At 35.7% G+C, this 23656-nt stretch overlaps 1 protein-coding gene and 1 long non-coding RNA gene across 2 annotated transcripts in view; both read left to right on the top strand.

Annotated features, from left to right (window-relative positions):
• LOC146331012 (uncharacterized) overlaps nt 1-23656 on the top strand; it is a 150987-nt gene that overhangs the window by 47363 nt on the left and 79968 nt on the right. The gene's annotated exons all lie outside the window — the stretch shown is intronic.
• Nucleotides 1249-23272, top strand: camk1ga (calcium/calmodulin-dependent protein kinase IGa). Its single transcript, XM_084726115.1, has 12 exons — nt 1249-1385; nt 4176-4287; nt 12578-12703; nt 14209-14283; nt 14582-14720; nt 14900-15023; nt 16258-16333; nt 16699-16811; nt 19498-19576; nt 19681-19768; nt 20319-20647; nt 22779-23272. Exons 2-12 carry the CDS (start codon nt 4202-4204, stop codon nt 22840-22842), a joined length of 1299 nt encoding a protein of 432 aa, XP_084582241.1. The 5' UTR covers nt 1249-1385; nt 4176-4201; the 3' UTR covers nt 22843-23272.

Below are 23656 nucleotides of genomic sequence, written 5' to 3'. Positions count from 1 at the left end.
GCAGGCTTGCTGAGTATAAGATAATCTCACGCAATATTATTGCTGCTCAATGGCTGCTGCTGTTCACAGGTATTCAGCAACTGTGCAAATTTAAAATATATGGACTACAGAGAAACAGATTAGGAAATGCATAAACAACAGACCCAGATGTGATGGCAAGTGGCCTGCCACACAATGTATTTAATCAACCAGGCAAAACAAAACTGCAGCTAGATTCTTTTATATGCATGAAAATGCATTACACTTTACTTCCCACTGGCAGTGAAATATTAATGCATAAGTATATACTTCACATTACTTACACCCACAACTTGATACTGCATTACTGACTATTATAGCATACTATGCATCCTTATTGCAGTTGATGGCCCACCAGGGGAAAATATAATATAAATTACTGTTTTAATTATTTTTCCATAATCTGGGCATAATCTGGTCAGATTGACACTGTGCAGGACATCAGTCAATAAGGGGAATTCAGGATCCTAGCACCATTTTGCATTTTAACAATACAAAGCAACTGGTGTTTGCTTTTGGCCTTTTATCCCACCATTAAGTTTCAGTTTTGGCTCTTTAAGGTAAAAAGTTTGGGCACTCTTGGTCTAGTTTTTAACTACTCAAAAGTATCAACAATACACTTAAACTTATAATTTGTCTAAATCTATGATTTTTATGACTGTTGGTGTAGTACATTAGAAAGCATAATGTGTGATTAGGGGTCTAGTCATAAAGCTTTGTGAATGCATTGTAACTCACTATGAATGCCGTCATAGTGTACTGAAATATCATTGTAAATGTAGAAGAGAATGAGCTGTAATTAACAAAATGAATAGCAAAAACTGTTTCAGTTTTACAAAATGTGTTTTTGTTTTTGTAAGTGACTTCTAACAGTCTTTGCAACACTTAAAACATCTTCAACAATATGTCACTTACAACTGTGACAGCATAAAAAACAGAACCTGCAGGAATCATTAAAAATATACAATTTTAAGTAAAACCTTGATACAACCAACATGTCAATGGTACATGAGAAAAATGTAATTAAAAGAAAAAAAAAGTATAATAATGATACTACTACTATTATTAATAATAACAGCAACAACAGCAACAACAACAACAACAACAACAACAACAACAACAACAATAATAATAATAATAATGATGATGATGATGATGAAAGGATAAATGGAAAGCACAATAAATGCTGATAAATAAAGTTTAATGGGTGGTTTCCAACAGTCTTTGAATGCAGCACTGCTGCTGAGACTGACGTCATGAATGGACGAAGCTCCACCCCCTGCTCGCGCAGAGCGCGCGGCAGTCTCCTTGATGAGTCAGGTACACCTAGGGATACCTCAACTCAACATCTCTGCACCGCTCCTCAGGTAAAACAACTCTTTATTTTACTTTTTGTACTCGAGTAAGACTTTATGTTGGCATTTTTACGCTGCATAGATAAAATTAAGTCGTCTTTGTCCAATACTGTATTTTTTGCTCACATAATGAGTTGTGTAATAGATGTGTAAAATGGGACTATTACATTAGAGATAGGAATGAGGAATAAACTGTTTTGGTGCTTGGTTTTTGAAATCATTAAGGGACAAAAAGAGCTAAAACTATGTGGAGATTTTGTGCCTTAGTTTTTTTCTGACAGATGAGTTAAAGGTCAGCATGAAGCAGCCCGAGGAGCCATACAGGTATATATGAAGTTAGAAAAAAGAATACAAATGATTGAAGGGATTCTGTTCCCCACTGAGTAAAGAGTAAGAGTTGAAGTTGTAAGCCTGTATTTCAATTTGTTTTCTTATAAAATTCAAATAACTTGTAATAATGTCATTTAACATGTAGAGCATGAAACATTCAGTCAGTATACAGTACACAGTGGTTGTAAAATATTATGTTGTTCTTATTTCATTAGTTTTTTATGACTGTGCAGTATTGTATGATACATTTGGTGATATATTGTGCTTATAAAGAAGAGAGGGGAAAACAAATCAGGATACAGTGACAATACAAAAAGAAAATCCCCAATAAAGATAAATGAAAAGTACAAGATGAAGAAAAAAATGTATCAGATATGTGTTAGTTAAAGAAAGTGAGCAGCAGGAGGCTTTTTCTTTTCTGTGTAACAGCAGGCACTTAGATAATATGGTTAATTTAATTTTCTGAATATAAAGTATAATCTAAAAAATGTGACATTGATTTTCTGAGATATTAACTTTAATCATTTCATAATTTGGTAAAACAATTTTAGGATTACCTGTTACCTAATATTGGTGCCTTTCAGCAAATATTTTTGGAAGGCCAGAGTTCACAGGCCTTTCAAGGCCTCGATTATAAAATGACCCAGTTCTTGTCCTGTCAGGGAATCAGCTACTAAGCTGTTCCCCTTCACAGACACAAGGAGGGAGGACAGGAGATGAGGACGAGGCAGGGTTGGGAAGATTAACTAACCACTGCTATTTACCTCTCTAATCCTCTGCCTTTTAGAGTCTTGTGTAACTGATAGGTACAAATGGGCTTTACCCAGCCAGGACTGAGCTCATGCATGGACATGCAACTGTTTATGTAACCAGAACACCAGGGGATGGTGGGGTGACATCTTAAAGGGTCGTGGAACAGGGAGAGGTTAGGGTCAGGGACGGACTTATGACTTTCTGAACATTGTGGTCCAGGATTTTAGAACCACTAAGTACAAGTTCACCAACCCCAGAAAAAAATGGTCAGAAAAGTTTGAATTCTGTCTTGATTTTTAAAAAACATTTTGTTTGTTCCATCCATGTGTCTGTCCTGCAAAACATTAACTATTCATCAGCTAGGAACAATGATGACGTATTTTCACATAATCCAGTGGGTTTATTAATTTATAATTTTGGCAAAGACATCAGAATTTTCTCAACTTGTAAGTAAACAGTGGATAAAATCTATGCACATGCAAAACAGTATGACAGGAAAAAAATCAGATCTTTATTTGTTAAATTATTGGGCTAAATCTGGTCAAATTTAATGTATTGTGTCTGGAATAAGCCTGTAAAATACCCATCAGTGTAGACTGCAAATTCCCTCCAGGTTCCTAAAACACCCACATTCCCAGAAATGATTATAGAGGGCTTGTCCAATGTCCTCAGTGGTAGCTACAGCCCTGATAGTGGTTGATAACTGATAAGAAGCAAGCAACAATTTTTTTAAATGATCAATTATTTTGTTTAAACATATTTTAAAAAGTGTCTCAGCCAGAAAAGCAGCAAATCTTCACATTTAAGAAGCTCAAACAAGCAAATCTAATATGAATAATATTATGTTATATATATTAATAATAATAATAATGATATATTATTAAACAGATAAATTTGCTCTTCATCTACCAGAAGTGAGGAGTAACTAAGTACAAATACTTTATTATTGTCCTTAAGAAGATTTTTCAAGTATCTGTACTTTATTTGAATATTTATTTTTCTGACAACTCGTTACTTTTACTCCCGACATTTGAACAGGACAGAAATTATGTATTACAATGAAAATTACATAACGTGGTGAAGACAAAGTGGAGGAGGCTGGACTGGAGAAAAGATAAAGTTCAGTTAGCTTAGTATAGAAACAGCTGATAGAAATGTCCATTAGAGGGCGTCTTTTACTTTTATCCTTTGATTACATTTGAGAATGTGTAGTTTTTCACTTTTTACAAGCCTTTTTTACGCAAGTATCTGTACTTCTACTTGAGAAGAGAATGTGTATACTTTTGCCACCTAGTTAATTGTTTCATTACAAATTACTAACCAGTCATCATTCCTAAATTATAAATAATGTTATTTGTCAGTGTCTTCCAAAACAATCCACATGACTTCCAAAAAACCCAAAAACCCTCATGTGAGTGTTTTCTTATTTTCCTCCACTATGGATAGAACGCACCCTGGAGGCAGTATTGCAATTGCAAAACACTGATATGTTTTCCATACTAAACATTTTCTTCAAAGACCCAGCTGTGATTCAGAGGTTGGGAGCTTTGCAGAATAGGATTTAAACAAAAGAAGCAAAAGATGTTACACATGAAGATGCAAACTGAGGTTATCAATTCTGCAAATGATTCATCATATTGGACTGACTGAATTGGATCTGAATTCTCAGTGTGTTTAACCTGTAAGAAATGCAAATAATTGATGTTGTGTGTGCTTCAGGAGTCTACGGCAACGTCAGAGCCAAGATGGGGCGGAAAGAGATCATCTGCAGCTGGAAGAAAAGCATCAGTAACATCAAGGATGTATTTGACTTCAAGGGCAAAATGGGATCGTAAGTACTGCTGGTGATAACGGAGACAGACAATTTGAAGAAGAAGAAGGCATGCTTTAGTCCCTTGAGGGGAATTTTTTTGAACACAGGCCTAAAACACACATACGCACAAACAGGACATGCATTTATATTTGGAGAGATGTGAGGGTGCATCCACATAGTCAGATGGCCTGAGGAGTTAGGGGTTCAGTTCAGGTGAACTGGCACCTCTCCAGCTACCAGTCCATGTTTCATACTGGACATAAACTTGCCACTCTCTCAGGCCCAAGTGGAGCCCCTGTATCCTGTGTGATATTTTGTTTTTGTGAAAGCATCAGTTGTCTTCCCTTCAATATTGTCACAATATTGACTGAGGTATTTGGTTGAAAATATTGTAAGAATTGATTTTATCCATATCACCAATAGGGGATACATCACGATACATCAATCTGGATATATTGATTCATTGTTTAACAATCCAATAAGATAGATGCAAAGTGAAAATATCGATCCATATCATCATATTTAAGATACACCTTTATTCTAAAATTCCCATGGCATGTCAGTGACACTATGGTCTGGAAGAGTTCAGTCATAAAATTGTTGAATCATAATTTAGTTGCTTTTTGTGAACTAAATTTGTTAAATGCACATATGATCTGATATGACATGTGGTCCGATATTGATTGAGGCCCCTGATTCAAATTGAATCGTATCATGGCAGACTTTGTACACTCAGCAAATATCATATCCTTGTCCAAAGAATCAATAATATTGTTTCATGATGAAACTAATTTACACCACTAATTGCCAAGCACTATTTCATTTTCTGTTGGTTAGTTCAGTCTACAGAAATACATTATTTTATATGAGATTATCACTATTAAAGAATTTACAGTGTGTTATTTTACGGAAAAGGTGTATATTGAACTATATATCGTGTACGGCGGCATAGCCTAAAAGTACAGAGATATTATCGTAATCCTTCATACATGCACTGCAAATCTGCACATTACCTGGAGGAGCTGTTTGTATGTCTGAATGCAAATGTCCACATAATTTGTCCTGGACTTAACCCCACCAACTCCCTTGTCCATAGTTTGTGTGAGTCCATGTGTGAGTAGAGCAGGTCATTGCTGGAGAGAGTTCATAGCGAGTGTGTGAGCTTACTGACTTTGCACAGTGTGCAGCTGCTTCATACTCTTCTCTGCTTGCCTGTGTGTTGCTTTCCACTCTGTAAATGTGACTGTGACGTTTACAAGCATGAAGGTGGGGCCAGTGAGACAACAGCAGATTTTTTTTCCAAGCCAGTGATGGGCATGGGTGTATGTGTTGCCTGTCATGTCATGGTGTGGGTTGGATAGTCATCAGTCTATATGTTGCACCATGCTACAGCAAACTGGAGTTTGAAAATCATGGCTGATTTCTTTGTCACGCTTAGAAGATATTTAATTGCATCTTATTGAAATCAGGAAATACCAATCAGTGATAGTAACATGCACAGACTTCATACAGCTAATGGACAGTCTGATGGAGTACAACAATCAGCAGATATGGTGGCTGTGGTCTATGATTGCAAATTTTGTTCATTTTTCTTTACCAATAGTTCAACAGGTAAACAATCAATTAATCAGTTTTTTTTTTTTTTACTAATAATCAAAATGCAAACAATTGTATCAGCACAGTAGTTGTGTGAAACATTAATTCATAAAACACAAACATCTTTTCTGCCTGTCTTTATTCAACAAATGGCTCAAAAATGTACATTGTTGGTTAATAGTTAAAGGTTTTAATCTGGTGATTAATAGAGTAATAATTAATTATTAAAAAAATTTAAAACGACTACGTGGACAGAACTGAGAAAAGGAGGTGCAGTAGAGTTCACAAAAGCATCCTTTGTGTTTTGTGCAGCTTTAACTTTTGACTCAGCTCTTCTTGAAGGTTCCTGGAGAACATTCTTGTCTCCAGATTTTTATAATAAGTTAATACTCTAGACCATCATCGAGGATGGGATGCATGTCTTTGTTGCAACCACTGATTCAGATAACATTTTACAGTAGCTGTAAATTATTTTGCCCAGGTTCAGAGGGTTTTCAGTCACTGGATTAAGTGAATGGAGTGGAGTACTACTGTCTGTCTCTCGGGTAGTGACCTGTAGGCTCCGGCTGGCCTACAGGTTTAGGATAATCCCTTTCATCACCTCCCTGAGACCTTGTTTTATCAATGGAGCCTCTCACACTGGGTAATCTGCTCACAGGTCAGCCTGCTAGTGGAGGACTTTACATTGTTAACCTGTTGGAAGACAGCAGGGCCACCCAGTTAATCATCATCACAACAACAACTAACATAAGCTTTTTTTTTTTTAATTAAGAAATATGGCAAATGGAAACAAAAAAGTGGACCTGATGCAAGAAACAATTTATTAACAAATTTCTTTACTTTTGTTTATATCCATGATTTGTCCTTATTTGTTAGTACCAATTGATTTCCTAGATTCACCTGTGTTTTCTTATTTTTGCTTTTCTCTCAGGTAACAGAAAATTTTACGAGGTCTAGAACATTCGTACCAAGATAAGAGAAAAACATCTTGTTTTCACAGTCTACTAATTGCTTGTCCAATGCAAAGAAACACAAGTTAAAAAAAAAAAAGATTATTTGTTAATATTGTTTGTACTAATTCTAATTAAAATATCAATAGTTACATAATAATAACAACAAAAATCAGTGTTTCACAATATAATGACACCTTTAGCTGTTCACAGTTTTACAGGTTTTCTGACATCTACTTCCTGCTTCACAAATTTGCTGCAGTTATCTATTTTAAATCATCTTATGTTGAATAGTTTAGGGGTTTAAGACTGTTGGTCAGACAAAACAATTCATTTCTCAGCTCATTAGCTGACATAACGTAACAAAAAGTTAGCAGACAATAAAAAATATAGCTAAATTTATAATTTAATAACTACTACTTTTTATAAAATAGATTAAATAAAAGTGCAAAAAGAAACATAAAGCTTTATCTTTAAGCTCAAATCAGTTGGTATACAGTAACAAAACACTTTTAATTTCTTTTTCTTAACCACCAACCATTTGATTAAAAAAAACAAAACAAAACTAAAAACTAAATTTGCAGTTACTTTGCATCTCTTTGCTGACACAGCATTTACAGCATCTCAATATGTGGTTTTGAGTTACTGCTTTTATTCTTGGTCGTGTGTCAAGAATGTTTGCACACAGCAAAACAAACAATTGGCCAGATGACCCCTCATATTTTTTAAGAGAAAATACAAAAGACAATTTAAGTGTAACAATGAGAGTCACTGTTAAAACACAGAAACATCATGTCAGTCAGGGTACAGAGACTGAAGAGAGTCGAGGAATGCTGCAAAAAAAGATTGCCACTTATAGAATGTATCAGAATTAGTTCTCACTGAATTAATTAATCTTCTCTGGCTTGAGAAAGGACATGATACCACTGAGCCACTGGGTACTGGAAGGAGCTTTAGTAGACTTCCAGTGAAGAAGATGGCATCTTGCCAGTAAGGAGCTAGAATAGAAATGCAAGCCAGAATATCTATTTAAAGATACACTACCTGATTTTTCTACAGCTGTTTTGATACCCCTGCCAGTGTGATACCTGAATTTCAGTACTAATACCAAATTATTATTACAGTATAAACCTGTTTGTACAGAAAGCTTTTATTTTTCTATTTAAAGGGGCGCTCCATCAGTTTAACATGTCCAGTCATGAGAAACATCTCTTAGCCAGTGAAAATAGTTGTATGTCTTCTGTAAAACTGCTGCAATTAAACAATTAATCGATTACTAAAGTGCCAATTATTTTGATAATCAATTAATTGGCTTTAGTAAGTTTGTCTTTTAGAAAAAGTAAAAAATTCTCTGTGTCCAACTTCTTAAATGTGAATATTTTCTGGTTTCTTTATGAACAAAATATGAGGATGTCATTGTGCACATTGGGAAACACTGATCAGTATTTTTCACCATTTTCTTAACCGATTAATGAAGAAAATAACAGATCAATTAATGGACCCTAAAATTAACCACTAGTTGCAGTCTTTGGCTTCTGATATGGACAAGAGGAGTCTAACAAAAGCTCACTAAATAAGCCAAACTTCACAAATTCATTGATGACAGTAAAACAAGCAGTTCCGCAACACCTTTACATACATTAAATACAGAATATAATGAACAAAATTATAATCCAAATCATAAAATAAATAACTAAAGAAAAAGAATATGAATAAGTAAACAAGACTCAACAAACATTTAGTGCAAACTAATATAGGGGTTTCACACTCAGGCTTATTTGTGATTTTAAAAGCCCTGGTGTGCTCCTTGAAATAAATTTGATCAGTAACAGACCTTTTTTACAGCAGTTATATTGATGTGAAATAATAGAGTAAACACAGGTGTTACCAGTGATATTAGTTAAGGTATCTGGTGAGCCAACATGCATAATAGCAGCACCCTGACTCTGACTGACCTGAATGGAAGAGAACCTTAAGTGGTAAAACATGTTTACTAGACTATTACATGTCAAAATGGCTGCTGTGAAAAAGGTCTGTTGTTTTTCCCTGCTGTCCTGCACAGAAATAGTTATTTGCTCTATCTGCATGATTTCCAGATATGCAGGGATATGACAGGTTGGCTCCATGTCACTGGTCAGTACAATGACCTGTTACAAGTGCTTGTTAAGTTAAGTATAGGTGTTGCTGTCCTGTTGTCTCAAAGCTGCTTAAAACGCTCCGTCCTCGACTGGCTGCGAATGAGTCTGCTGTGTGTGTGTGTATCTGAGGTTCCTGAGCACTGACGTCAGAACAGCAGCGCTGGAACATCCTAGCACCACTTCATTATAGGATTAAGAGTCTCACTGACTATATTGGTGTGTGAGTGGACTGGATGGAGGGGTTGTATAAGCAGGTGCAGGTCTGCATTTGTGCAAACATAAGACAGAAAAATGTCTCAGTCAACACATCTGTTTCTTTGCAAATTGCAAAATTTGCATTGTTTTCATGTCAGGGGATTGATAGTCAGTTTTTTTTTAAAGAAATCAAAAACATATCCATGTTTCAAGTTAGAAAACACCTGTGAATCAGCATATTCCCTGGACAGTCAAAGTCTCCACTTAGGACATGTTAAAGGCTTATTAAAAGTTACATTATATGATGAGCTGCAATGATGTACCTAGGTTAGGATAAAATTATTTAGGATCAGATAAGCTTCATTATGAGAATTTTGGATCAGAAGGATCAGAATTTTCTGCTTTTAAAATCTGAGAAATACAGGCTCAGATGGACCTTTGGTAACACTTTCTATCATGTCCATGTCTGTAATCCATTAGAATGATTTATAAACTTATAGCAACATCAGCACGTTTACATTATTCAAAAAACTTTGTGACAATAACAATAACACATCATAAAGGATTTTATAATATATAAATATAGTATCATAATACTTCAATTACTGGTCATTCATTGGCATTACTTTGGTAAGGATCATAGTGTTTTATAATTCTTATAGTTGTAATACATCATATCCATTTTATAATGTATTATAATCAATGGTATAATAGGATTATAAATCACTTTAAGTGATCCTTGTTTACTTTAAGTCAGGGGTCTGCAACCTGCAGCTCCAGACCTGCATGTGGTTCTATATCCCCTCTTCTGTGGCTCCCTTTGGCTTTGACAAAAAATTATATGGAAATGAATGATTTTCATTTTCATTTATTAATGTTTTAGACCAAAAGTGATTCTTACATTCTCCAGTTGTAAAGATGTGCACTCTATACACCAAATTAAATTTTTTTTTTTAAATATTTTGTCAACTAAAAGCCTACATTTACAGCTTGACACCTTTATCTCAAAATTTTGTCAGTGGCTCGTCTTGATTCTCCCTAAGATAACTATGGATGCCAAGTTCAAAAACAGAAAAGTTTCAGACCTTTCAGAACTGAGAATTTAATGGTTGTGGCTCCAGGCTGATTTTTCCCCCTTTGTTTGGCCAAAAACATCTCTTTTGAGAGGAAAGGTTGCTGACCCCTGCTTTAAGTAAAGTGAAAAAAATAAATCTATGCTAGAACAACACACAAACTGCAGGTGGACTGTGAGCTGTGTTAGAGGTCAAAGCTGCAGGATCACCAGTACAGATGCTTGATTCAGTGGCCAAAATGTAGGATTAGGCTCCTGGCACCTGGCTGCCGTTTGACTATGAGCCGAAAGAAAAAAGGTGCCATGCTGATGCCCAGCTAAGACTGTCTCAGCCTGTCTGGGTTACAGGGCGTCATGGCAGCCTGCTTCAGACTGACTGACCAGCTGAGCTCTGATTTTTAACTGCAGTTTTGATCAGAGATCTGGTGTTTTTAATCAAAGGATTATAGGTACTGATTGACAACACACTCAAAGCATACTCACTAAACACGCTCACACAGTATGGTCAATCGAGTACATTTACACAAACATTATATGATAAAACAAGGCCTTAGTTAGTATTAAAATGTCTTAAATTAATATTTCAAAAGTCTTCTTCAATAGACATGGACAGTAGTATTTAATGAATCTGATGTTCCATTTTTAAAATCTCAAAGTAACTGATAACAACTATTTCTTAAATAATTTACCAAATACCTCTCACATTGACACCATGCAGCTCAGGATAACTTGACGCTAAAAGACAAAGTACTTGATGAAAGCAGTAGAATAGCTGAATTCATTAAATTATGATCCCTTATACTAGCTGTGCAAAGGTAGTTCTGTTTCCTATTGTACTCCGATATTTATATTTTTTTAACCTCAGCCAGGCCATACAACAATTATAGCAATCATATCCATAAGAAAATATCAGTACACTTGAGTATTGCTCTATTATACTTTGTGACACTGTACAGATTCTTAAAAATATGATGTCATGATTCATGCAAAACAGTGTTATTGGTTCATTTTATGTTGTGTTCAAACCCCAAACTGCTAGATATCAGTGTTATCTTCACTGTTCTTATTGTAGAAAAAAGTCAACTTTTAACTCAGATTTTAAAATTTGACTTAAAAAAATAACTATATCACCTTGCTTACAGTATCAAAATTATATTGTATATTGTGTTATAAATCCTGAATAGAGATATGTATCATAACACCAGATTATGCCAATACACAGCCCTACAGCTGTTAAAATATAATATATATACTCATATTTTTTTTAACACACTGAAATCAAGTACTTGGTATTAGGGCTGGTTGATATAGCTCAAAGTTAATATCTTGATATTTTTAGGCTATTCAACAAAATACATATGTGTTACTATTAAGGCTTTCATTAAATATTAACTCAGTTATATTTTGGATAAAAATTAACAAATCATTAGTAATGTGGATATAATGACTGAGTGGGTAAAGGCAAAACAATAGAACTGCTAGTCACGTCTGGTCTAGTCTTTTTTTCAGAAAATCTCTTTACTGTGAAGCAGCCTTTAAAACAGAGAAGACAACACTTATAACATATCATGATACAATGATATCAAAAATCTTAGATGATTTTTTGTCTCATATCACGATATCAGTATTATATCTTTATATTGCCCAGGTTTCCTCAGTATCAGCCGACAACCAAAGTTCAGGTATTGGTATCAGGAAGGAAATAATGCTGTCAGAACATGTAATAATCATGCAGTTATTTCACAGTGATAAAAGTATAAGGGGCACATGTTGACACCATATACTTGCACAAAAAAAGTAAGCAAGAAAAATGCTATAGCTGACTCAGTAAGCATCTTTCACCCTGTATGCATGGCCCGCAGGCTGCATCATCAGCAGGCAAATCTAATGGCAGAGCAGAGCAGTGCAAAAACACCACAGCAATGAGCAATTACTGTAAGTGCCACATATGGATGCGTAAAAGGAACAAACAGCTCAGTAATGAATGTTTAGCAGCACTAAATACTGAGATCAAATTAAAATCAAACACAGAATAATTAGTGCTTTGCACCACATATGGAGACAAATTAACTAAAGCAAAAACAGCACAGCAATCAGTGCTAAGGGAGGAGGCTAAATATAAAAAGAGGTGCTGTCAGCATACAAGCTCTGTTCACAGTTCAGCTGTGATGAAAAAAGAGTGAAATGTTCAAGTATAACATTAAATAATATACAAATATGAAATTTACAGTTTCACTTCATTGTTTTAGAGGGTTAGTTCCAATTCTCTGACATGTTTGAGCAGTTTCTTAAACTGATTTTTCTCCATTAACCTCCACTTCAATGCATGTTTCTCTGTCTTTCCTGTGTCTGTGCAGGGGGTCTTTCTCAGAGGTTTACATGGTGAGAGAGAAGAACACAGGAAAGCTGTACGCCCTGAAATGTCTGAAGAAAAAACACCTTGTTCATAGCAACCTGGAAAATGAAATCAATGTACTGAGAAGGTAAAACACACACACACACACACACACACACACACACACACACACACACACACACACACACACACACACACACAGAGTGACTTTTTCAATCCTTACTTTTGCCAATAGAAAACATACTCTGAGTAAGATCAGCCTGGATCTTTTGGTTCTTGAAAGCTGGTTTAAAATTCATTCATTTGTCCTCAAACCCAAACCTACAAAAGTAAAAGTTAATCAAATACTGTTGACAAGATTAGGATTTTAGATGAGAAAATTGAGGTTATTAAAAGTCATTATGATCTGTTGGTGTAATTACCACAATTTAGGTATCATAAGGAAGAGTTACCCATGCATGATAAATTACACAACAAAATAAAAGTTTGTATACTAAGGTTGTGTTTACCTGGAACTTTTAGTCCCAGGAAGTACTCTTCATGGATTCTGTGGGCCAGTGGTTTTCTGCATGTCCACCGTGTTTTAAAGACTTGTGAAGATAATTAGGCTAATTAGTCTGCTGATGTATGAAAAGGTGATGGCTGTTTTTACACATTATTTTTGTGCGGAACTATACAGCAATCATAGGTCCATGTGTTGTATGTGCCAAAGCAAAATGAGCAAAAAAAAAAAAAAAGAAAAAAAAAAGATAGGTGTCTGAAATCCAATGCAGCGAGTACTCAAACGATCAGAAATGTTCAATGCTACAAGTCCCACCCCCAAAGTTACATTACTTTTGGAAAGTACTACCCCCTGAGTAGGAAATTGTTTGGAGGGTAAAATAATGTCCCTTCAACTTAATTTAGACCCTGGTCCCTGTGGCTGAGCTTTTCCAAATGTTTCTAGTCCCTGTGGAAAGTTCTTGTTGTGAAATGCAGCTTTAAAAAGGACCAAGCCAAATGTAGTTTGGGAAAATATGTGAAAGAAGAGATAAACATGACAAAGACATAAATAATTCAGGACATATGAAATTTAATTTGATATTAACATTGATATTTGTCATTTAAAACTAAAACTTACAATTAACTGCAGACCTCACTTTTTTGGAAATGGTTCATATTTAAGGGATTTTAGTAATGTTTCATTTTCATGGCAGGTTAATGATTATCACTTGATTTTCTCTGCATGTCGCTCCCCACCAATCATGCACCAACATCACTTACAGCCTGACATATTCACTGGTTTTATATCAAACTGTTTCACAGTGATGGAAGTGTGGAAACATTGTGGAGCACAATATAGAACAAATGACACCTGTAACAATTATTCCCAGTGCATGCTGGAAGGGTTACTAAAATTGTTATTTCATGTAACTGCAATCACCTGGTCAGCATTCATTTTGCCTTTATGTCAAAATAAGAGCCCACTGTTAGTCAAGATAACTTCACTCAGGATTCACAGATGAACCCTCAAACTGCATTCAAAGAATCAAATGAGTTGGATTTAGCCTGATAACAGTCGAACTAACACTGTAAACATGTAACATTCACCAAGACAGCAGTGATACCTCAACTTCTTTCTTTCTATTTCAGGATCAAGCATGAGAACGTGGTGGGACTGGAGGATTTCTATGAGAGTCGAACTCACTATTATTTGGTTATGCAACTGTAAGTGGACTCATTTTTCATGTAGAACAATAATGACAATCAGTAATATTGATCATGGGTCTCATATGTTATCCCACACTGTCTGACAGTGTAATAAATATTCTGTATCAGATTGTTCCAGATTTTCATTGAAGCTATATGATGTTTGCACTGAGAATATACATACTCAAAGTTCCATGTTTTTTATGGCTGTATACAAGTCGAAGACGGCAACAAGATGTCATAGAGAGATAGAAACACTGATGATTTCCTGTGTGTATTCATCTGTGTGTGTCTGTGTATGTGTGTGTGTGTGCAGTGTGTCAGGTGGGGAGCTGTTTGACCGCATTTTGGACAAGGGGGTGTATACCGAGAGGGACGCCAGCATGGTGATCCAACAGGTGCTGCAGGCTGTCAGCTACCTGCATGAAAACAGCATTGTACACAGAGACTTGAAGGTAACACACACACACACACACACACACACACACACACACACACACACACACACACACACACACACACACACACACACACTCATAAGGTGTGATAGGAATAGTTGTTAGAATGACATATAAGATGATTCTTTACTGATTTTTTGTTTTCTACCTTTCTCTTCCTCTGTGTCTGTGAGCAGCCTGAGAACCTGCTGTACTACAACACAGATGAGAATTCTAAGATCATGGTCAGTGACTTCGGCCTGTCTAAGACATTGGAGCATGGTGTGATGTCCACAGCCTGTGGTACACCAGGATATGTTGGTGAGTTATTGGGGAGGATCATACACTTTTTTGCAATGTTCCACTGCCATCTACACCTGACACAAAATTGTATGTTTAAAGGGATTGTTTACCCAAACATAAAAATTCAGTCATTGCCTCCTCAGAAGGTCAGGTTTAGTTTTTTAGTCCACAAAACACTTCTGGAGTTTCACAGGAAAACAGTGTTGCAGAATCTCCCAAACAGTGTAAATGAATAGTGAGCAGTTTTCAAACATTAAAAAACAACCAAAAACCCCATAAAATGCCTCCATACTGCTGGTTTTGTGTAATCTAAGTCTCGACATGCCAAACTGACATGAAAGACATCATTTACACCATGTAGATCACTGTAGATCATTAGCTTGGAGCCACATTCACATGTGTGTGCACACTGTCTGAACTGGATGTGTGTGGTGTAACATTGTGTGCTCGCAAGTGGACTAAGAAATTGAACCCGACCTTCAATCAGCATGATGGTGGGTAGACAATGACTGAATTTTCATTTTTTTGGGTGAACTATCCCTTTAGATACCTAAAAAGATGTCTCTCAGTATAATTCAAGAAAAAAATCCAAAACAATCCACCGTTGTTTTAATTGTGCATCTTTGGTGATAACACAAAGAACATGGATGTTAAAAGTTGATAGAAATCATTTATGTTACATTATACAGAGTACACACATTGAGGCTGTTTACACACTGCTGTTTGAACACACTGTTTCTAAAGGACATTTTATTAAACATGTTAGATTTCACAAATGCAGAAAACAGTAACCAATACAGTCTGCTACTGTCTTGCTGATAGAGAAAATCCCCAGACTGCCTTAAAAAATCAAAAAATTGGCATATAGAGCAGGAAGTGAGATCTGGTCACAAGTGGTCTCTTGAATCACATGTGGAAATGCTGTCTAATGTCAGGTGTGAACTGACATACTTAGTGCTGTGCATTTTTGATTGGCTCACTCAGGCCACATGTTAATACCAGGCGTAAACAGCCTCATTGTCATTGACACATGGAGGGATTTTTGGTTGCAGATGAAATGATTCATAATATCATTTGTGATATATTTAAGACTAATTCATCTTGTGGTTTACAGAAAACTTAAAACTTTATGGGATTACAGCCGCTTTGCAGCTGGCAGACATGAGCAGCCATGACATTTTAAATCCCACCATGGAAAATGTGATCCATTTCAACCTGCATCATACCCATACTGCTGTCTGTCATTCTACAGCCCCTGAGGTGTTGGCCCAGAAACCCTATAGCAAAGCAGTGGACTGCTGGTCGATTGGAGTTATCACTTACATCCTGTGAGTAACACAGCACATTATATGACTGTTCAGAGGATCTATTAGTCCTGGAGATACTTTCCCCATAATTAGCTTATGTTTGAAAGTTTACTTTCAGTTTTAATACTAATGTTAGCATATGTCTCCTGGATCATTTGTGGATTATGGCCAGAGGTGTAAATAGTATATATATATATATATTTTTTGAGAAATCCAAATTTTTCCGTTAGCTTAGCTTCAGTGACTGTTTGTGGAGGAACGTTCACCATTGGAGGTGCTGTAATCAGGAACAAAACACTACATAGCTGCTGAAGTCATCCAATATGTAGATATAAGGGATTTGCAGAGGGTATCAGCCGAGTTAGATTGTTGTATCTGTGTTTCAGGCTCTGTGGCTACCCTCCGTTCTTTGAAGAGAACGAGACTCGTCTGTTTTCAAAGATCATGAGAGCTGAGTATGCCTTTCATTCACCTTTCTGGGATGACGTCTCTGAGTCAGGTATGAAAACAACAGAAAATATTTGATATCTCAGTGTTCAAAAATTCTAATCCAAACAACTGTGACTTAGTCTTACAGCTAAAATGACTATAATAGCTATTTTTATAACACAACTTAATAAAATCAAATCCTTTGCTTTGGCTTTGTTTTAAAACTTGGACTTAGACTGCCAAGACACTTGACTTACTCAATACTTGATTGTCTTAAAGAAATAGTTTGGATATTTTGAAGTAGGGTTTTATGAGGTACTTGTCCATATTCAGTGTATTACATACAGGCATGAGCTTTGACACGGAGTTAATGTTTGAACAACTAGTTTTCTGCTTGTTCTGTTACTTTTTAGCCATTTTTATAAACCAAAAATGTGAAAAAAATGTGTACATTGCCCTGTTGCACTTTTGAAAGCAGTAAGTGTCATGTTACCATACAGGATAAAGTCAACATGTATCAGGACTTGTAATATTATTACAAGGTCTAAAGACTTGGTTTGTGACTTGCCTCAAAAGTCTAGCATTGGTTGTTTCATGAAATGTTACTGAAATAGTGTCATTTAAATAGTGGCATTACTATAGTTAACCTCAGTGGTAGCTAAGTATAGATCAGGATTTGTTTCTATATCCTTAGAGCTTAACCTAATATAGACCGCTATACCTACTGACATCACCTCCTGAGGACAGCTATGGTTTGACCTGTTTGGATTAGGTCACATATGATTACCACAGATACTAAATGGGAAAGGGGTGTTCTTTCCTGCCTGAGGGATTAAATTAGCTCTCATTAAGAGACATGCCAAACATTCTCCTGACCTAAAAAATGTAAGATTTATTTTTTCTGTTTTTTTTAGTTCTGACAATCAGAACTAATCAAATGAGTAGGAAAACTCTGAATGTAATGTAAAAAAGGAAACTAGATGCTTATATATTAAAAAAACTTGTGAACATACTGATGAAAATGTTAAAAGCCTGATGCAAAAACATGTTTTAAAAAAAGCAAAACACAATGTTTCAGGATCTACTGTGATTCTACTTTCATCTACTTTCATTTCACTTTTTGTGTAATGCCACCCAGTTACATGCTGTACTTTCATCCCGGCAGAAAGACCAAAACAGAAAAAAGGCCACAGCCAGACACACTAGAACAGTGCTGAGAACCTGGGATATTTAAAAAAAAGTAAAAATGAATACCATATTAGCTATGAAAAATCAAAGAGAGGACAAGTGACAGGTTTTGCATGTGACGATCCATGTGAGCATTGTATTGTTACAAAGAACTTAAAACTGAAGAAAAAATTATCACTGACAAGATCATGTCATTCACTTAAGGGTCAAGGATAAGACACTAACATTACGCAAGTCCCCTTTTTCCCACCTGTTATCCAACACACAAGCATGAGCTTTTCTGTTAATGGCAGGGATCAGACTAAAATTTAGACACAACAGTGCTGGGACAAAGAAGAAAGGCTAAGACCCACACTTTAGTTGACAAAATTTAAAACTTTTTTTTTAATTTGATGTGTATGCGGCACATTTTTACAAATGGAAAATGTAAGAATCCCTTTAGACCTACAACAATCATTAATAAAAAATAGAATGTTAAGCAAAACACTACTCATTTCCATAGTTTTTTTTATTTTATTTTTTTTGCCAAAGCCACAGGGAGCCACAAGAGAGGGGCAAAAGTACTGCATGCAGCTCTGGAACTGCACGTTGCTGAACCCTGGTTATATTATGCACTGGACATTACTTTGCACTTTACATCATGTCTTTGACCTGTTTTTGTGTTCTTAGTTCAGTTTATAACAGTGTCTGTCTTTTTCTCTCATTTGAGCTTTTTAAGCTCAATTTATAAATGTTTAAATTGATATTTTTCTTAATGTTTTATGGGAATTATTTGTGTTTTGTATTGTTAACCTGGCGGCTATCAGGATTAAGTTTTAAGTTAAAAGTTATGGAAGAGTCACAGACGCTCTTTTATTTAATAGTCTTGTTGCAGTCTGAAAATTTGAATCAGGTAACAGTGGTTAAAGCATAAAATTAGTTGCCTGCGAACCAGACAAAAATGTGAGCTCATGCTTTATTTGTTCTAGCAGGTACCTCTCTTGTAAAGACAAATTTCCACCTGTTCTGGATCTTGTCAGGCCAATCACAACCATTTGTCTAATATGAAACAGGTTTAATAAAATGACTATAGAAGAGCGTGACCTTATTGGCTATTGAGGCATTTTCATAAATAACCAAGATGGCTTCTTCTGATGTGCAACTGTTTCTGTTGAATTAAACTGGATGGTATATTTTTAAGGAAGAACAAACAGCTGCACTTAAAGCTTTTGTTGATAAGAAAGATGTATTTGCTGTACTCCTGAAAAGATTTTGCAAAAGTGTAATTTAGCAGCTACACTCCACCACACGTTTCATTGCTTTGATTGGTCGTATTGACACTGATTGGTCTGTCTAATTGCGTCCATTTTGCCTGTTAACCCCCCTTGAGATAAAAAATGAACTGAGAGATCCCAGACTAGTTCCAGACTGATTCACATTTAATTGACAAATGTGCCAGGCTATAACATGTGTGTAATGGAAACATGCATGTCAATGTAGGTGATAAATGTGTATTACTGGATGCAGCAGGTCAGAGTACTGAATTGTAGTGAAAAACTAACAGCTGTCCACACTCTGTGTCTCACCAGCCAAAGACTTCATCAGAAACATGATGGAGAAAAGCCCCATGAAACGCTTCAATACTGAACAGGCCCTCAGGCATCCCTGGTTAGTCTTTTATCTATATCACACACATATACCTGCACACACATACATACAATATTTTTTGTTTTATTTTTCCAAATTAACTCATGTGATTGACTTGACTGCAGGATTGCTGGAAACACGGCTAAAGACATCGACCTTTATCAGTCTGTGTGTGAACAGATGGAGAGAAACTTTGCCAAATCTAAGTGGAAGGTGGGTGAAACTGTTGCCTTATGGACCACTTTATAAAGCAACTACATTTGTTAGTTATAGCCAACCAACATTAACCAAGCAATTGCAAACAAAAACTGTACATGTAACCATATTTTAGCAAATTATGAACATTTGGAATATATTAAATAATAAAATGAATTGCTGCAGAAGTCATTGAAATAGATCTGATGGACTTTTTTTAATATCTTTAACACTATGACAACTTGTCACCATCATTACCAGCATTTTTCTTACTAGGGATGATAATGATGAATCAATGATCGATTTATCAGTTGTGAAGAATTTGGTTGATCAAGTAAGATTTAAGTGATCTGTTATCAAATAAAGATCTTAATTCTAACAGATTATTTTCATTAGCACACTCCACATGTTATCTGATATTTAAGTATATATGGGCCTTTACTTCTTTATACTGTATGCTTTATAGGAATTTGCAACCTTACCCCTTCCTAACTCCAGACAGATATTTCATGTCATATGTAGACAGCACCAATATAACCCTCTTTCTTTGTGTGTTCATTTCTAACAGCAAGCCTTCAATGCAGCCTCAGTCGTCCACCACATGAAGAAGTTGCAGTTGTCCCAGAGCGAGCCCTCCCCCATGCCCCTCTCCACGCCCCACATCTTGATACATTCCTCCTCCCAGGACGACCCTGAGGCGCTGGGACTCTGTCACAATGAGGACGACACCCTCGATCCAAACGGGAATCCCGTCCATGCCACCAATCACCTGTCCTGCAGTAATCCTGAGTCGGCCCGAGCCGCCTTTCCACCGCTGAGAGCCAGTCACAGCGAGCCTGGCAATGAGGTCAATAACTTCCATTCAGACATTGATGCTCCTTTCAGGCCATCCAAAAGGTGAGAGCTTCTGCCCTGTTCCAGCTTCTAGAAAACCTGACAGGTCTGATTTACTAGAAAAATAAGAAAAAAGTAAAAACAATATTCCAGTAATTTATATATGGATAAGTTGTAAATGGCAGAAGAGAAGGTGTTTTCAAATTATGCCCAAGAGATCTCTGTGCTACTTTAATAAGAAAAGTCAGTTTGACTTGACTGAAGAATGGCACCTCTAACTCAGAATTAATTATCATATTGGGTTAAATTGGACTCCTTGGGTTCCTGCACTTTTATAAAGTTCTGCCCCATCACCAGGAAGTTTTTGCTGGGTAAAATAATGCCCCAGAACTTAATTTAGATACTATTCTTTTTTTGTTTCAAATATTTTTATTGAGAAGAGTTGCATTATCATACATAATAACCAGAGAAACATATTTACTCTCCCTTTTTTGTCACAAACAATGTGAACAACAGTGAGGTGGACTACTCATCATTTGTTAAGGAAAAAAGAAAAGAAATAGTCCTCACATCCTAAAATAATCACAGAACATACACAGGAAAAAAAAAACCCCTTAAGCCCTCAACCCTCCCCCGGAATGTTACCTAATTGTACATATAGTGTAGTTCATATAGAGGATTTGAATTAGTTTTAGATACTATTCTCAGCAGTGGAAACACACTGAGTTCCTCCAAAGGTTCCTGATCCCTGGGGAAAAGTTCCTCCAGTGGAAACACAGCTTCTATCATGTATATTAATTAGAAAGATCAATGGTCCAAGAATGGAGCCTTGAGGTAACCCAGAAGTGATTACACTGCATTATAAATAACAAATTCCACATTACCTCTTGGTAACATGGGAATTTCATCAAGCAAGACTTACTGTCAGTTGGTACTGGAAGCTTTTCAAGAAATATTCGAAAGAATATTTTTTAATGAAGTGCAGTGGATAATCAACCTCCAGTGATTTGTAATATTTTCATAGAGCTTGATCATTTTTATAACTGTAATGACAAATATCATTGTTCAGATGCTTCAAAAGTCCATTTATATTGAAGCTTGCTGTTTTTGGACATTTGTCTGGGTTAATCTTTTCTTGAAGAGTTAATATCATCCAAGGATGAGAACAGCATTGAGTAAGAGATAAAGTTGAAAGTAAAACTACTGAAAAAACTGTGCATTATTTATTAATGACGCGCTAAAGATTTCCTGATAACACTTTCTGTGATGCTGATGTCTGTAATGCATTTGAAATATACATATAGCTTTGTATAATTATAGCCATAATCTCTCGTAAATATTCACTATTATAACAATAATCAACACATTCTGAAATATTTTATGGTGACTTATAAGGTCAATTACAACAGTGAAGTAATCTGATTGAATGAGAGACATTGCTGATTGAGAGTACAACATCACTGGGACTTTTAATTAAATGTATTACTTCATTTTACAGTGTTGTTATTACCTTTATCTTCCATTAATGTTACAGTGACTAACAGATAGAAACCATAGAGACAGGAGGCGACAGGAGGCATCTTGAATATGATTCAGGGTTTATTACTGTGGGATTGCTGTCACACACTTTAATCTGACAAAGTACAAGGAGTTGCATACAGTCACAGCAGTTTGACCTACAACCAAATCACAGCAATATTTTTTATAAGGAATCATAATGTATTATAAAAAATAGTTAAAAATTATTTTATAATGCGTTATATTACTGTTTACTCAGAAAATTTGGTTCTGCTTATCCAAAATAAAAGTGTCACTGATTAACCAATTATGAAGTCTTATGATACTGGACCTTATAAGTAGTAATAAAGTAGTAATAAAATACTTTACTTTGTTATGATTATTGTTATAAAGCATGATGGATATTTATGAGTTCTTAATTATAATTATAGTCCTATAAGCAGATTATATGCATTGTAAGTATGTTTATAATGCATTATATGCATAACCATCTTAGAAAGTGTTACTGATTTACTTGACTGTGAACGTTTTTCTGCTATGATCCCAAAACTGTCAGATGCATCCCCTGTTCTTTTTGATACAAGAATTAGAAATATTTCCAATCAGAAAAACTGATAAAAGTATCTTTTGTCATCGCTGTGTTATTAATGAATCCTGCTTGTGTGATGTGTTGCAGTATGGACGGTGTTGCTCAGAGGAAGGACCAGCAGCTTCAGTCGGGGGTGTGTTCTGTCATGTGATTGGTTGGCTAACAACACTCAGCGGCATCCACCTTGGTATGAAGGTGTTGATACATCTGCTGAACTTTTTCATGTCTGTTCTGGTTCTCTGCTCCAGAAAGCATGTTCCATCGACAGACACAAACAGTAACTACACTGTAAAAAAACCACTCTCACATGGAGTGACTATCTGTAAGCAGTGAACACTACATGAAAACAGACACAAGCAAGAATTCATGATTTAGAATTCATGCAAAATTTTACGCTGATGACATTTATTTTCTCAAAACTATTATCTATTGTATATTACTGTCAAAATGTTATTAAATACCATCCATTTAAAAGTGTTTATTTTGAATAGATTTAGCTGACATATACAATCTGAAAGCTAATTGGTTTTTTGAGACTTTGAGACTGACATGGCTGTAACTTTAAATTCTAATGGCTTATAAGTTTTCTGAAACCTCAGAGCCATGTCATTTCAACGCTGTGCATACATATTCACTGTTGGACAAAATGTGGGCATTTATCTGTTTGGATGTTTATATGTTTTTGGACTGTTGTGAACCATGCAGGCAGATTTTTGGATGTTTATCATTATGTTTCCATTAATTATGGATCATACACAAAGATGATGGATGGAAAATCTTTGTATTTATGAGATTAAACTTTTATTTTGAGGAAGAGTCACGGACATACAGCAGCCTGGTGTTTGCTGTGTTTTCTGCCACCTGTACATAAGCTGCTGTCTTGTTAAACAACTGAACTCATTAAGTGCCACATGCTGATGTAAAGATGCTCTCAACACTACACTGATGTCATGGATGATTCTGAA

This window comes from Lutjanus erythropterus, chromosome 2, assembly GCF_056507025.1.
Source record: "Lutjanus erythropterus isolate fLutEry1 chromosome 2, fLutEry1.hap2, whole genome shotgun sequence".
NCBI classification, from domain to species: Eukaryota; Metazoa; Chordata; class Actinopteri; order Lutjaniformes; family Lutjanidae; genus Lutjanus; species Lutjanus erythropterus.
The sequence above is the reverse complement of the archived record's forward strand: the minus strand, read 5'-3'. Positions and strand labels throughout refer to the sequence as shown.

Coding starts and splice junctions, on each gene's coding strand:
- camk1ga (XM_084726115.1), top strand. CDS start 4,202: ATGGGGCGGAAAGAGATCATCTGCAGCTGGAAGAAAAGCATCAGTAAC. Junction 4,288..12,577: donor TTCAAGGGCAAAATGGGATC/GTAAGTACTGCT, acceptor GTGTCTGTGCAG/GGGGTCTTTCTCAGAGGTTT. Junction 16,812..19,497: donor GGATGACGTCTCTGAGTCAG/GTATGAAAACAA, acceptor GTGTCTCACCAG/CCAAAGACTTCATCAGAAAC.